The sequence below is a fragment of the Pteropus vampyrus genome, unplaced genomic scaffold, assembly GCF_000151845.1.
Source record: "Pteropus vampyrus isolate Shadow unplaced genomic scaffold, Pvam_2.0 Scaffold37, whole genome shotgun sequence".
Taxonomy (NCBI): Eukaryota; Metazoa; Chordata; class Mammalia; order Chiroptera; family Pteropodidae; genus Pteropus; species Pteropus vampyrus.
This window is the reverse complement of record NW_011888818.1, coordinates 6,117,819-6,134,247: the sequence shown is the minus strand read 5'-3', so window position 1 is coordinate 6,134,247 and position 16,429 is coordinate 6,117,819. Positions and strand designations below refer to the sequence as shown.

The 16,429-nt window shown below is 38.9% G+C and overlaps 1 protein-coding gene across 2 annotated transcripts in view; it reads right to left on the bottom strand.

The window, feature by feature from the left end:
- Positions 1-16,429, bottom strand: part of TACR1 (tachykinin receptor 1) — a 250,379-nt gene that overhangs the window by 74,627 nt on the left and 159,323 nt on the right. For both annotated transcript variants that reach the window (XM_011358084.2, XM_023529447.1), the window contains one exon: positions 5,684-5,878. In XM_011358084.2, the coding sequence (XP_011356386.1) occupies positions 5,684-5,878 (195 nt within the window). The remainder of the gene's footprint in view (positions 1-5,683; positions 5,879-16,429) is intronic.

Below are 16,429 nucleotides of genomic sequence, written 5' to 3'. Positions count from 1 at the left end.
AAATGCGTTAGGTGTCAGGAAAGGAGATTAATTACAACAGCTGACATAAACAATCAATCTTGTAACACAACTATGCTGACAGCCCTTTGGCCAAGGCCTAGAGCAGCTCTGCAAAGGATCCACACTTCTCTTTTCTTATTTGTGAATAACCAAGAACATGGAAAATTTGAGAAGTAAAACATTTTCTAATGTTTCCTTTCTCCCTCTTACTCTGTCGGTTAAATGACTTTCAATTTTCATCATTATTATCATCATTATTATTAATGAAAGTAAAGAATATGTATGAATAAAAAATTTCAGCTAATTTCTGATGATGGATCATAACATACAAAAGACAAAATGCTGCAAATAATGACAATGGCATATTTTTCTAGTTTTCTGTTATAACTGGTACTTACAGAGAATTATAGTAGAGTTAATATATCTACATTTGTGTGCATGTCCACAAACTCTCCAGGTAATTAGAGCCATGAGTGACACTATTTTCTGAACTAGCCTCCTTTCCCAGTGTTTCGGTAATATTTGGAATTCAGAATAGGCATGTCTTACTTCATGCTAAAATCTACCATGTTATGTACAAAGTTATGTACAAAGAAGTTTAATTAACAGAAAATGACATATGACCAATATTAATAAATGATTCAGGGAAGATGAAATTCCTCAGGCTTTTTAAATCTCATTCTTCCGGATGTCTTTCTCATTTTTCATCCTCATTACAGACTTTTTCTCGGCCTTAGTGGTGAACTCTCTGATAAATAAATGTTGGCTCGTTCATCTTCCTCGTCCTCAGAGTGTTGCCCTAGAACCTTCCTGGACCATTGATTGGAACCTGATGGCCTGTACGGCATCCTCAGGAGTGGGCTTGACCACGAATAACTTGGAAAGCTATAGCACACTCCTCCTAGTTTTAATAGAGCAGGGAGGTCGATGCATTTTGCAAGGCCAAATGTTTCTTCTTTATATTTTCATCTTTCTTTCACAGAGCTTTTGTCTCCACCAGGAAGAGTCATTTTTGGTTACTCATGAAATCTTTCTTCCTCAACAGCCAATCGACTCCACCTTTATAAGAGTTCCTGGGTAGTGTCACGATTTCACAAGAGTAACCACAGCTAAGTTGTCATGTTGCTAATTATTGCAGGACGGAATGACAAAATATAATAATATTGCATTAATTACAAGCCCAAGTGTCCACTTTTATGAATGTTATGATGTTAGTGTAATTTTCTATAACTGTGGAATGTAAACATAAACAGGGTGGCAGAGGACACTGAACCAGTCCCCTTAAGATCTAGGGATGTAGCTAGGAAGAGCTCAGTTGAAGTCTGGTGTTTTACCTTGCTAGTCAGCTAAGATAAACCACTGGAGTAATTATTATCTATGTACACATACACACATACGTGTGTATATAGTCACATCAAGTTGTAGAAACATGTTTAATGACATAGGAAATAGTTTATGATATGGTAAATGAAATAAGCAGATTATAAGATATATATACAAAAGACTCTTAAATTATGAAAGGATGTTCGACCTTACTCCTAATAAGAGAAATGCAAATTTTAACTATAATGGGCCAAAATCTAAAAGCTTGACAATATGATGAGGCTGTGGAGAACTAGGGACTCTGCTATATTGCTGGTGGGAATGTAAATTAGTACAATCCCATATAGAGGGCAAATATCAAAATTAAATGGTATGTATCTTTGACTCAGCAATTTCAGTTTTGGAAGTTTTACTTTACAGATAGCTTTGCACGATATATGTAGAGATTATTGATGACAGCACTCTTTAATAGCAAAAAGCTGGAGACAATCCAAAGTCCACCCAAAGTGGCTGATTAAATAACATTGCATATTTATAATATGGAGTACTGTGTAGCTGAAAAAAGGAATAGAGAAGCTCTTTATGAACTGGCATGTCATCCCAGGCAAAGCCCCAGACCTCGGAAGATAATTTCTTATGGAGAAACTTTTGGGGTTACCCCAATGAAAGCAATCTCTTGAAAGCTTGTAAAAACAAACTTCTTTAAATAGAATTTAATTTTATGTTAAAAAACATGAAACATACATACCAGAAAAAGTGCATAAATCAAATTACCTGGTATAATGAGTAAGTTTTAGGCAAATGCTCATGCTACTACCACTGAGCTCAAGAACACAATGCTGTTTCCTCAGGTCCTCTGAGCATCCCTTCTTGATCATACTCCTTTCCCTCCCATGAGAGATAATCACGGCCCTCACTTTCGTGGTGACTAATTTGCTTGCATTTATCGTTTTGTCACCTTGTTAAGTCCTCTGAAAGACGTACTTTCATTTTGCTTGCTTTAAAACTTTGTTTATAAGTCATCTACATTGCATGGAGCTACATTTTGTTTATTCTATTAACTATATAGAATTCCATTACATGCTTGTACCATGATATTTCATTCATCCTACTGATGATGGACGTTTGGAATATTTTCAGTTTGGGGAATAAAGAACAATGTTGATAATATGAACAGTATGCTAGATGTACGTGGGTGCATAGATGCATGAGTTTTTCTAGGGTAATTACCTCTGAGTGAAATTGGGGTGTTATAGGCATAAATAAGCATCTTCTTTTCTAGATACTACAAAATGTTTTCCAATGTGGTTTTATCAATGTATACTTCTTCTAGTAGTCAACAAAGTTCTCATTGTTCCTTATCTTCACCCAAAGTCCTAAGTGCTTAGTTTAGTCAGGCTTCTTAACATTTATAGTTAAATGAGTGTGTAGTAAAATCTCATTATAGTTTTAATTTGCATTGGTGACAAATGAAGTTGTGTGCCTTGTTGTATATTTATTGGTCATTTAGATATTTCTCTTTGTGAAGTGCAGGTTCAAAACTTTTGCCTGTTCTTTTATTGGATTGCCTTTCTTTAATAATGCTTAATTTAATCCATCTATTACTAAAGAGTCTAAATGATTAATAATCAGGGTTGGGGGTTCACCATGCAGCCAGAGGGCAAATGTAGAAATTTAAGATTTTTCAGAAAACCTTTTTTATGTAATTAGCTGGCACAAATTATTCATCAGACAAATTGGGCCTAAGCATCAGCTCGCCAAACTACCTGCTGCCAGTCATCTGCCCGTGCATCCAGATCAATGAGTGATGCTAATGACAGTACTTAACATTCACCAGACTCTTAACATGGGCTAAGTATGTATCTTACTTACTTCTCTCAATAACTCTGTGTGGAAAGTACTGTTAGGCTTAGAGTCTGGAATAACCATTATGACTCAACTAGTGAGGGATGTGGCTGGAAGTTGATCCCTCATCTAACTACATAGCCCGTGAGCTTATGCTAATTGTTATACTGCCTCAAAACAAAGTTTCCTTCCGGTTTTGAATTTGGGATTAAGGTGTGCCGTGGAAATGGCAATCAATTCTTGCAGAAGAGAGTATAATTAAGTAGTTAGTTTAGAGCTGGTAAAACTTAAATTCCCTAAAACTATATCATAACGATTATGAAGAATACTGACAAACAGAAAATAGGTTTACTAATGCTTACTATGCACTTGATTTATGTCTGCATCACAACTGATATGTGAATGGCAGATATGGACTCTTTCAATTTACTACTGCATCCATAAACATTTTATACATATTGAGTAGATAAAATCAGAGACTCTTAATCCAGACTCATTTTTTTTTTAGGGTAAAATCATGAAATAAACCATGATGACAAACCTAACCATGCATACAATAGCAGCTACCAGAAATTCTCAAAGCATGGAAAAAGACAATTTGAGACTCGACACACTGTGTTGATTCTCAAAGGGGCTTTCTAGTCATTAATAAGCATAAAACATCAACATGTTCAAAAATAAAACACTAATTTCTTGGACAATACCCCAGAAACCTGTGAGAAAATGAACCTTTATTTCCAAGTTAAACTTTGAATTTGTTGAAAAATAAAAGAACTGTGTGTATTTGAAATAAAATTTGTGGAAAGGTGATCAGACTTTGAAAAGATCATGACAACTAAGAACGTCCATGAAGTCGATGGCAGTTTTCAAAGCAGTTTGGAATAAGCTTTGATTCAGAGGGCTAGGTTTTTATATATATACTTTTTCCCTTTTGAGGGAACCTTCTGGCTCGAACGTGTTCATGTGTCCTGTACAGCTTGTAAAGCTGTATTTTTTCTCCGCTGAGACTCTGCTCAGGCTTGTAGTTTCATTTGAAAAAATAATTTTCCATCTCCTTCTAGACTGAGCATTAATCCCCCCCATGGCTTGATTGATTAAATCTCACTGTTTGCATCTGGAAGACGAAGTCTGAGCTTTATGTACTGCCTTCTGGCAAGCAGCTTTCCTGCTCCCTGGACCGTTCCAGGACACGACAACAGTACGCAACAGGCTTTTGGACTCTCAAATCTTGGGGGCTGATAGGTATAGTGTCTCATTTTACCATTTTAATAAGTTCAAAGGTCTGTAATGGTTATATTGCTGTCTGACGAATTTGGTTCAATAACAATATCTTACCTTTTGTATGGCATTTACATGTGAGAAACATTATCTTATTTGCTGTTCACAGCAGTTGTTTATGGGAACCAGTGCCTTATCATCTGCCATTTTAACGAGGAGAAACTGATCCTTGCCCAGTCACATAGCTAGTAACTGGTAACCTTGTCATTACAACTGAGATCTGCTGATTTTAACATCAGTGTTGTTCTACAATTCACACAATATACCCAAGACTGGAGAATTATAGAGGATTTTTTAAAAGGCCCACAGTATCAAAGCGCTCTGAGTACAGGAAACTGATGATATTATAAATGTCACCTCGCTGCTCATTTGAGCAGAACTAAACAAAGAATAAGCCATTTCAGTGTTGCCTCTTGGAGAAAATTACAAGGATAGCTTTGGAAAACCCTACATATCATCATTCAGACCCCTGGAATATAAGCAGGCCTGCCCTGTAAGGAACGTGTAACTCGTAAGTTCTCAATGTGCTGGCCTTGCTTTCCCGTGCATTTTACACGTGTATGTCTCATTTCTCCGACTGTAAAATCCTAGAAGGTAAGCATTTTGTTTGGTTTCCCCCAGCGGCAGATCTTGAGATAAAGATTCAAGTGCAAGTAACTTGAGAAATAAACGCCAATGGGGAGTGGGGCATGGTACAAAGAAGGGAAAGTGGCTGACACAGGTACATCATTGAGCCAGCTGCCATCAGGCGACTGTAGCTTAATCCCAAGAGGAACCCCTGGACACAGTGCAAAACACACGCCTCAGAGGCTTCTCATCTGTGGGGTGAGGGAGCTGGTGTTTTCATACGCAACTCTCATCAGTCCTCCACCCTCCGGTGTGCTGTGCAAGAAGGCAGAGTGGCATTCTGTAACTTAGGAGGAAGTTCCCAGGCAAAGACATGCAGACACTGCAGGGCGAAGTCACTAGTAAAAAGCAGGAAGGATATGGAAGGCCATCCAAAGGGTCTGCTATAATAGTATCTAGGTCTTATGTTTTTATTTGTTTGTTTTAATTTTATTTCAAAGTCCAGAATAGTATTTAGGACATAATAGTCCTATGATAACTATGGACACATCAACCTCATATCAGAGTGGTACTGAAGGATGCTTACAGATACACTGACTGACAAAAGAATGCGGAAAGGAAGAAGGAGCATGGAAGGGCAAAGGGGGCACTGGGAGTCGCTTCTACTCACACTTTCTCGTAAACCTTGTTGGGATGTTCTGGCCATTTGATCATGCACACCACCCTGTTAGGCAAGGTCTCTGTGGTCGAGTAGTAGCCCTGGGGGAAGGCCAGCAGGAGAGCCAGGGCCCAGATGACACAGATGACCACTTTGGTGGCTGTGGCCGACAGCCGGGGCTGGAGGGGATGGATGATGGCCATGTACCTGGAACAGAGAAGAAAAGACAGAGTTCTGATTTAGTCACCAAAATCTACATTAGTGATTATGCCTTGTTCTTGACAATGAAAAATTCCCGGAAACCCTTGACTCCTGGTGATTTTTACAACTATTTTCTGATACTTTTCTCATGTTCTGTCCTTAAGTTTTATGACTCTTATGACATAAAATGCTAAAATTCATAAGAAAAATCAGCCATATTTTTAATTATTTCAGAACCCATCTAGCAACATTCTACGAGAGAAATTTTCATCGTAGCAATGCTCACACTAGGGACACCATGTCCAAGTAAGGTCAGTGGCTGAGAGTGGAATTAGAAAAAACTGTAAAGTTATTCAATATAGCGCCTATCTTTATTCTTTTTAGATTAAAGAATAATGGTTACAGAAATAGTATCTTTTAAAGTCCTCTTGTGGCAATTTAAAAGGCTAGCGCTTCTACCTAGACCCATACAATTTGCGTATGTATGAGAAAGCAGTGGCCTAAAGCCAGCAAAAAACAACAGCTCCTGGAGAAATCCTCATTAATTTTTTGGACATCTAGACATCAGAGTGTGGCTAACAAGACTTTTTATGAGGAGAAAGGCAGTCTCTTCCTGCTGAGACAGACACTGCAAATCAAAAGCCAGAGTACGTGACACCTCCTTGAAGGAAGGGGGAGGGGAAAGCAGAGAGAACAACCACTTAGTGCCTGGAGCCTGAATCTCCATCTCCTGACACCTGGGACCAGGCACTTAATGCATGTGTCTATGTGTTTGAATTTGCGTGCAGCCTCTGAGGTGCAGCAGATCTTTAAGGAATAATAAATATTTTAATCAGCATTTCATATCCATTATAATCACATCAATTCTGCCTCCATTTGAAAAGACATTCTTTTGTGTATTTTTCTTGCAACATTTATGGATTCATCCCTTAAAATGTGCATGCTTTTTTTTTTTCAGAGAAGGAATTATGTCTTATATGAATATTATCTGAAAAAAACCTCAGAATCGCACATTTGAATCTCTGATATGCAGGTATTCCTGGCTTCCATGGGACAAAATGGTCAATGGACACCAGAAAGGAGCAGTTAGCCGCACAGCTGCCAGCTGCCTCTGCAGAATCCCACATAAATCTTTTCCTACACTCTTTGGACTCCTAGAGTCTCTAGGCCAGAACTGGGGCCAGGGTGACAAGCAATTTCATTCCGTATGCATTCAATTTATTCACACTGGACACCTGCTGCATGCAGAACACAGCGTTTCCTTCCGGACACTGAGCTTCTAATTTCTCCAGAGAGAATAGGCACATAAATAAGCAGCCCTAGCATGACAGTAGAATCCATGACCTCCAGTGGTAATCTGATAAGTACCTTAGAGCCTTTAGGAGGCTGCAGAGGTAATCAAGCCTTGGAACAGCAGGTGGATCATTGCAGGAGAGTAGGAGATGTGCAGAGCTGGGTTTAGGGTGAACCTGCTGAGTATCCGGCTTGGAAGGCGGGAAGCATTCAGAGCATCCTTCCCTTCTCTGGACTTCTTGTTCAGGAAGCTTGATGGCTCAGTTTTCACGAAGGCTTTCTCCTTTTAGAATCCAACACTTTAGAATACCTTTCCTACATTTCTTGCTAGGAATTTAGACTTTCCTTCTCTGGTTTCTAAGAGCAAGGCCACTGAAGGTGTTCAGTGTATGGAGGCTGGATATCAGGATGCCTCAGATTAGCCTTTTACATATATCATCAGATCTGATGATAACCTCCAGGAAGGAAACCCCAGGATCTTGTCCTTCTGCATTTTTTTTTTTTTCTAAATGAGTAAGTGATCTTGAAGTCAAGAGATAAAGCTGAAGGAAGAGACTTGAAAAAGATATTGTGGTGGCGCTGAGTAGTAATTTGTAAATCTCTGGGTAAGTTTCCCTGGTTGAGTTGGCAGCCATACAACCTATGACTCAACTGCCGTCTACATAGTGTCAAAAGGTCAAAACAACTCTTAAGATGCTGTGAATCAAGCATTGCCTGTCTTCTTTAGGTTACTCCAAGGGGCCACAGCTACTTCCAAGAGAGGTCCTGTATACTATAGACTTGATGACCTGTCATCCCTTGGGTGGCCTCCGGAAAAGTACCCTGAGAAGTCTTGACTTTCCTCCTGGATCTGCCTCTTTCTTGCTGTCTGACAACAATAAAGCATCAATTTCTTCTTTAGTCATGGGGTTGTGATGGATGGGGAACCTCAAAATTAGAGTCAACAGAGGTAGACTTGTGCAACCACTATCTTTGTCCTCTTTCCAATGTGGCGTAGGGCTAGACCTGGATGATCATGGCCAGAGTCTCTGAGTGTTTGCATTAAAATTGTAGGATTGTTTATTGGATCCTTTCCCATGGGCAAAATCTTTACTCTTCACAGCTGGACTCGCAGCCATGAAGATGCCTTTCCTCTTCAGCACCACCCGGGCTGCTGCTCTCACTGCGGCTGTGCATTCTCAGGCTTCTCGGGAAATTAAAGAGGATGCACAGGGGAGGATGTGGTAATTACATTGCCCCTTTTAAGTATTATCTCAAATGCAATATTTTAATTTGCTTTTAACTCAGGATAAGTGCTCAATCTTAAATAAACGTACCCTGATACCCATCCCCGTGCCCAAGTTGGTGATACACTATTTGGAATCTAATGCGACTGGAGCTAAAGGGAGATTGTATCAGTATATTGGTGCTGCAGCTCCAAATGGGTGGCAGAAAGCCATATTTTATCTTTACTGCAAAAAACTGCAATTTGGGAGCCCATTTCAGTTAACTCTCTGCCGTTATTCAAGTGTAGGAGCCATTTCAGTGACAGATGGAAGTATTATCCACATAAAGCCAGAGAGAGTAAAAAAGATTAGTTTTAAAAAGTATATATATTTTTATTTGTTCAAAATACAGCCATTTATAAATTTCCTTTCTTTTTTCTTTCTTCTTCTCTCTCTTGCGATCCTTACTTCTGGGGCTTGTGCGACGTGCTTCTTTCTTATTTACCCCAAAGCTAGTACCATTTGGATACCTCATCTGTAGATGGAAGCATATTTTCTTTTCTACTGCCTATTCCTGGCTTGGGTTCCATTAACAAACATTAATATATATTCGTAACCACCCTGAACAATTATTGCTTATTAGATTATAAGTTATCACGGAGCAAGTGCTGTAAGCCCTAGGAAAATACACTCAATAAATATTTATCGACTGCACTGTGCTCATGGGACTAGGAGGCGGTCAATGAAACGTCTTTCTAGTTTGCGCATTAATCATCAGGCTGCCGGAGACAGGGGTCCGGAGGCTGTGTGAGATGTGGATTACATTCTCCACTTCCGGTCGTTCCAGTCCCACGGAGGGCCATTGGCTCTGATTTGAATTTTATGTGGCCTCCCCGCTGAAAAACCCAAGGTGCTGTCTTCCTCATGCATGATTATGCTTTATAAAAAGAACTCTCCATAAAGTCCCTTGAATTTGGCAAAATGTAAGTCTGCACAGTGTTTTAAAAGGCAGAGTGAAACAACCTTGCTGTGAAAAAGAACCCCAATCTTTTGACAAGTGCAGGACCCTCCTAACTTCCTCCTGTACCAGCCCTTCTGGTACAGAAGGCGCCTTTCTTCCACCGGAGATCCGTCGCAGCCTGCCCTTCTTACACAGTCTTTCCCTTCCAGTTCCAGTCCCCACTCTCTCTTAGCCCCACTCATTTTTTCCTGTGTTGGTTCAAGTCTCCTTTAAAAGATCACGTTTCTGAATTCAAATGACCAGGAGTGGTGATAGCTGAGAGCATGGCCACTATGTTCTAGTTTAAGGGTAGATATATATATATTTTTTTTTCTGTAAAGTGATAGCGAATATTTTAAGCTTTGTGGCCCATACGGTTTCTGTTGTAACACTCAGCTCTGTCTTTATAGTGTGAAAGCAGTCACAGACAAGGCAACTATTGGGCATGACTGTGTGCCAATAAAATGTTATTTTCAAAAACAGGTGGTAGGCTGAACTTGGCCCTATTTGACACACAGGTATCCAAGACTGAAGCTCACCGAGTGGATAAATCTTACAGCCCACAAGCAGTCAGTAAGGCGGTCAGCTGCCTCTTGTTGGAATATAGTTGTCGCTCAGTCTGGAATGTTTATCCTCCTGTTTCCACCTGGCTGGTTCCTATTTATTTTCATGGCTTGGCCCAGTCATCATGTCTTTGTGGCTGGGTTCAGTGCCCTGCCTTTACTGATGTGAAGATCTCTAACCTTGTGCCGACTACACTTCACTTTATTTATCTATTTGCATATCTATGTATTCTTCTATCTTCATGGCTCACAGATACTTTGAGGATGGCAGTTGCTTTGACTTATTCACGCTGATATCCTTGGCCTCCCTCAGCCTAGGATGTAGTGAAAACTTGATGAAAGCTTAATTGAATAAATAAATATGCAAATTTATCGGCACATAGCAGGGCTCCATAAATGGTTTTTGAATGAAAATAAATGCAGTAGGAGAAATGCATATGCATAACTTTATTCCTTCCAGTCTGAACATGTGTCAAGACTATTATGTAAGAATAATTATTGCTCAGTGGTTTCTGTTATACAGACAGCCAGGATCATCCTATACGAGTGACCTTACTGGACCTGGGTTGTCAGAATTTCCTAACTTTTGACATTAAACCCTGAAATAAATTCTCAGCAAGTATTAGTTGACTAACTTCTGCATTGACCAGGATGTTGGGAACTCTGCAGAATTCAGTCTTTCTGGTATCATTCTCTGGCTCTTCCTCTGAACAAAATGTTGCTCCATCCTTTCCCCTTCCACTTCTCACTCCCTACTCCCTTCTTTGTCAGGGAGCAAAGGATCTCTACCTGAGATCACTAACATTCCATCAGTCGGTGTTTTCTTCCAGGACACTTATTTAATCTTCAAAATCTAGGGACCTCATTTAGCCAGATCACTTGACCAGCAACTTTGTCTATTCGACTAAGCTCAAGCTCACAAAACTATAACCAAAGAGGCCAACAGAGATAATTGAATATTTGCACACTACCAAAACATTTTTGGTAATAGCAGAGCCCCTCACTGCTGTGTTATCCACAATTTTATAAAGCACAAGTTTGAGCTCTAAGCCCAATGCAGATTCATAGCATTGTCAGTGGACTCATTAAAAAAAGTGCCAGCTGACAGCAAGGGCACAGTCAATAAGACTATAAGAAGTGGATGCAAAGACAGATGGAACCAAGAGCCTGCGACAATTTAGAATGAACTGAAGGAGGGGATGTAACTGACCATTGTCCAAGCTGGTCTGCCCCCACACATATGATTAAAGAAGAACCCATGTGGTTTAAAGATGATTCAGATATATACTCTCCAGGATAAATCTTACAGCCCACAAGCACTCAGTAAGGTGGTCAGCTGCCTCTTGTCAGAATATAGTCAGAAATATTCATAACTCTTTATAATTTCCAAGATCTAGAAATAATCCAAATGTCCATAAATATGCAACTGGGTAAACAAAATGTGGTATATTCATACAATGGTATATGGAATGACAGTAAAAAGAATAAACTACGAACACACACATCCAACAATATGGATATCAAAGAACGTTATGTTGAGTTGAAAAAACCAGACAAGAAAACAATGTGTATTAGTGATTCTTCTTACATGGAGTTCTAGAACAGGCAAACCTAATTTGTGGTGATAGCAACCAGAACCCCAATTGCTTAGGGTGGGGCAGAGATTGAGTAGGAGTGGGCATGAAGGAATTTCTTGGGGGGATAGAAATATTTTGTATTTTATAAGGGCACAGGTAACTTGAGTGGTATGCTTTCATGAAATCTCGTTGAACTTATACTGAGGTACAGTGCATTTCACTGTAGGTAAATTATACCTAAAAAACACCCTGAACCCTGATGACTCAGCCTTTAGAACAGAAAAATATACCAATGATCTAATGATCTCCTGTTTTTTTTCTGTCAACTGAGGTGTGTTATAAGAAAAGTCTATGATTCAGTCGCTGTGAAAAATATCAAGGAAAAGCTTGTAGCCATTCTAAACACCATCTAGAAATGGTTAAAGATAGCTAACATGATAGATTTGCCATCAAATGAATCTTAGATGTGTGGAGCCAAACTAAGTATTGTTACACCCTAGTGTTTCTGTCAGCAGAGGTGGGCCAGATTTGGGCGAGCAGACAGTTACCATTGAGAAGCACCAACACCTGGAGTATCAGTCAGCTGATCTTGAGAAGTCAATGATTCACGATAGAAATCCAACCCCTCGGTGGTGGGCCTGGGGGTGGGGCTACCTGGGGTGGAGCAAGAGGACAGAACATGCATCTTTTCTAACTGAGAAGAGAAATGATGGCAAGTCCACAGAGCGATGTAAGGTAGGAGAAATAATACACTTTTTCCTCCCCAGCCTGGAGGCTCTTACTAAGGACTGATTAAAGCCACTTAGTAGCTTGGCAGACCTCTAACCACTGATTCCTCCTGTCAAGAGTCTTCATACTTGCATTTGAGACACCGGTCCTGAGCCTGTGCTAGTATGCATGGGACAGACACACACGGCAATAACTGTCTCCTGGATCACAGGATGATGCCACTTACAAACTCTAGTCCTCTATAACATTCCCATTGTTGGCACTTGGAACTAAAGCTCAAAGTATAATGACACATGAGAAAGGTGTATAGAGATTTGATTTGGGAAATGCTGATGGGGCCACTTTAGCTCCAGTGGCAGAGTCAAAAGCAAATTGCAGAGAGAAGTTTAGAATGTAACTTCTTTGAGATTTTAATTACTAACGAGGGGGAAAAAAAAAAAAAGAATTGCATCGATTGAACTTTACGGTTTTAGTGGCAACTTAACAATGAAAGGAAGGTCACATTTAGGGCATGGTCAGCACTGTGCATTTTGGCCTTGCTGTCATAAATAACCCTCTGGTCAGCTAGGTAGGAAAATGTAATTGGCCATCATTGGCAATGGGGTGAATTTTCGTCTTATCGTGCAGTGTGGCCTCGATACTAAGTTAATTAATGTTTTCTTCTGACCAATTCTGAACTTTGTGTGAACAATACCAAAGATGTATTTCTTGTAGGGCTGAAATGCCCATTTCATCAGGCCTAGTGGGCTATATAGAGATCGCCATGTTCTCACACAGGCGTGTTTAGAATTTTCCTGATTCTCTGCCATCCACTTCCCCAGAGTGACAAGCATGTTTTCAGATGACCATGGGCTTGACTGTTACTCTCAGTAAGCAGAAAATGTAAAGCAGGGGCACCTGAGACAGAAAGGTGGGGATTTGGGACAATGGCATGTTCCCGCCTCCCCCTCCTCATGGCAGTCTCTCCTCCCTCGCAGGTCTCCTTCATTCAGTCCATCAAGGCAGGATCCATGGGCTGGCACTGGAGTGAGGTGAGTGAGGCATTCGCTGTTAGGGCTGCACAAGTGCAGTGTTGAATCTTGCCTTTGTTGAAAATTTTGATATTTAGCTCAGCATAGATTTTTTGAATTAATTTTGATATTTTAAAATATTATATTAAAATATTATTTGTCTTGATTGCCAAATTTTTTGTACCCTCTTAAGTTTTGCACCCCAGGTGAGTACCTAACTTGCTTTACCTTAATCCTGGCTCTGGTCATATTTCCCACTCAAGTACACCAGGGGGACAGTCACTGATAAAATGAGGTGTGCTTGGACTCAGGTAGTGGTGAAACTATTATTGGAGGATGCTGGCCTTGTCAAGCATCTGGTTACCAGTTAGTTATGCTGTGTCCTCTTCCTGCAGCCTTGCAATGCTCAAGATCACCAGACCATGGCAGGTCTGGTGGGAAGCCTGGAAAATAATCACTAACAGGAGCAGGATGGAAGCTGAGCAATCCTGCTATAGAGAGTATAGAGTAATTTGGGCACTCTTGCTATGGTGATTTTGCCTTTTATTGTCCAGTGCAAATCCACACTATCTACTTGATTGATAGATTGATTGATAGTGTTTTCTTTGTTAACAATACTTTGACGGCAATAAGTTATAAATAAACAAAAGTGTATGTTTAACAAAAAATTAAGGACTAGATTTCTACTTTTCATGAAAGTTAACGATGGATGTATAACCTGCATAAAGGGATTTTAGCCATTTACTTTCTATTTGAACATGTATAAACCAGAAGACACAAATCTACTGAAGAAGCGGCAACATCTATGCCAAAAAGTTAGTAGTTATTTTAAGAGTGGGTCCAAAGACGTTGATTTAACATATGCAATGCAAAGGATGTGTTTGCCCAACATCCTATGACGCATGACTTTTCACTTCGATGAAATGACTGTTCTAAATTAATTTCACTTTTTTTCAGTTCCAATATTTCTTGTGCACAAACAAAAGTTCAAGTGATAGCTATTAATATGTTGGCTCAGTTAGCAGAAGAAGAACTTGGCAAATAGCTAAATGATTCTAATTTTATATCAGTGTCATCAGATTTTTCAAATAGGAAATCAGTTAATTCCAATAATGATTCAGTTCTTTTTTATTCCAAGTCACAGTTTCAAAGTTGTTGGAAGGTGAAACAACTGACATTGTTGTGACTCTTACCATTTTAAACTCCAATAGTGAAGATAAATTGCTTTGTTTTGGCACTAATATGAATACAATGTGGTAAAAATAATGTCCTTACTAAATTAAGAAGCCTATGGAACAGGAATGTACTTGGAATAGGTTGTGACACCTGTAATTTGCCACTGTGTCCAAACAAGTCGTGATATTTTACCAATTGAAATAGAAGCTATAGTTGTTGAAATTTATAAAATGTTTTGCAGTACAGAATATTGAGATAAATTTTTTTAGTGATAAAGTTGATGGTAAATAAAAAAATATACTTCAATAGGATTTTACAAGTGTTTGAGACTTTGACAAACTGTTCTGTGAATTCACTGAAATAATAGTGATAAACATTTTGTAACTGAGTACTATAAGTTTTGGATGCATCTTGTTTTAACGTAATTGAAAACCTTTAATGAAAATGTTTTCAATGAAGTACCCCAAAATTTTAGCTTCTGAAGCTTTTAGAGACTGTAATTCTTGAATATAAATCTGGCAAACAAAAAGACATTTGAAATTTATCCTTATAAAAGCAAGAGAGAAACTGCACAAGGTAAACAATGAAAGCTTTATGGTGTGCACAATATAATTTTGAAATTCTTAAACTGCTTTTAGGAATATTTTGACTCATGGGAAAAATTGTTTGATCTTCCATTTTTTTTTTTTTAGTACATAATTTATATTCAGTATCAGAATGGACTGGTATGTAATTGGGTAGGACTTCAAATTTTCAGTATTGAAATTTGGTAAAATACTAAAAAGAAACACAAAGAAAACTTATTTATCTACTTAGACAACTTGGTTTTGTCTCGTAAATGTGTTTTTGTGCATGTGTGTGTCTTTGTGTTGCATTCTGGATAATTTTTTGGATCAATCTTCCAGTTTACCGATTCTCTCTTCGCATTTTTAATCTACCACTCAATCTGTCTAGTGACTTACATTTCAACTCTTATTATTTTTCAATTTTATAATTTTGGTTTGTTTATTTTTCAACATGATCGGGCATTATATTTTTCACTTGCTCCTCATATTTTCAAATTTCTGTTAACTTTCTTCACACATAATAAACATAGTTTATATTCCATGTCTCTATTAACTCTAATAGCTGAAATCTGTGAGTCAGCTTCTGCAGATTCTCACTATGATTTGTTTCATTATCTATTTCATTTTGACTGTATCCTCGTTATCTTCCTTGGAACTTTATTTGTGAGAATTCATTGATGCCTGGGTTGAAGGTGGGTTCCTTCAGAGAAGACTTGCAATAGTTTTTGCCAAGAACCTGGGAGCACTTCTAGGATGGGATCATAGTGAACTAGATTTTTTTTTAAAAATTAAGTTTATTGGAGTAACATTGATTAATACCATTGTATAATTTTCAGGTGTACATTATACTTTGACATCTGTATATTCTATTGTGTGTTTACCATCCAAAATTCAGTTTCCTTCAGCTACTATATATTTTATCCCCTTTACCCAATTCACCCTTCCTCTACCCCCATATATTTGACCACCTTTAACTGTCTACCTACCCCCTCCTCCCCTACCCTGTACCCTCTGGTAACCACTAGTCTATAGTCCATGTCCATGAGTCTCTGTTTGTTTGTCCTGTTCATTTGTTGCTTTTAGGTTTATATCCCGTATATGAGCGATATCATGTGATTTTCAACCTTTTCTGTCTGGCTTATTTCGCTTAGCATGATTATCTCGAGGTCCATTCATGGTGTTGCAAATAGCAGTATTTCATCTCTTCTTATGGCTGAGTAATATTCCATTGTCTGTATGTAACACAGCTTCTTTAGCCAATCATCTATCGTAGGACACTTCAGTTGCTTCCATGTCCTGGCCACTGTGAATAATGCTGCTATTAACATCAGTGTGCAAATATCTTTTTGGATGTGGGTTTTCAAGTCTTTGGGGTAAATACTCAGTAGAGGGATTGCTGGATCATATGGTAGATCAATTCTTAGTTTTTTGAGGAACC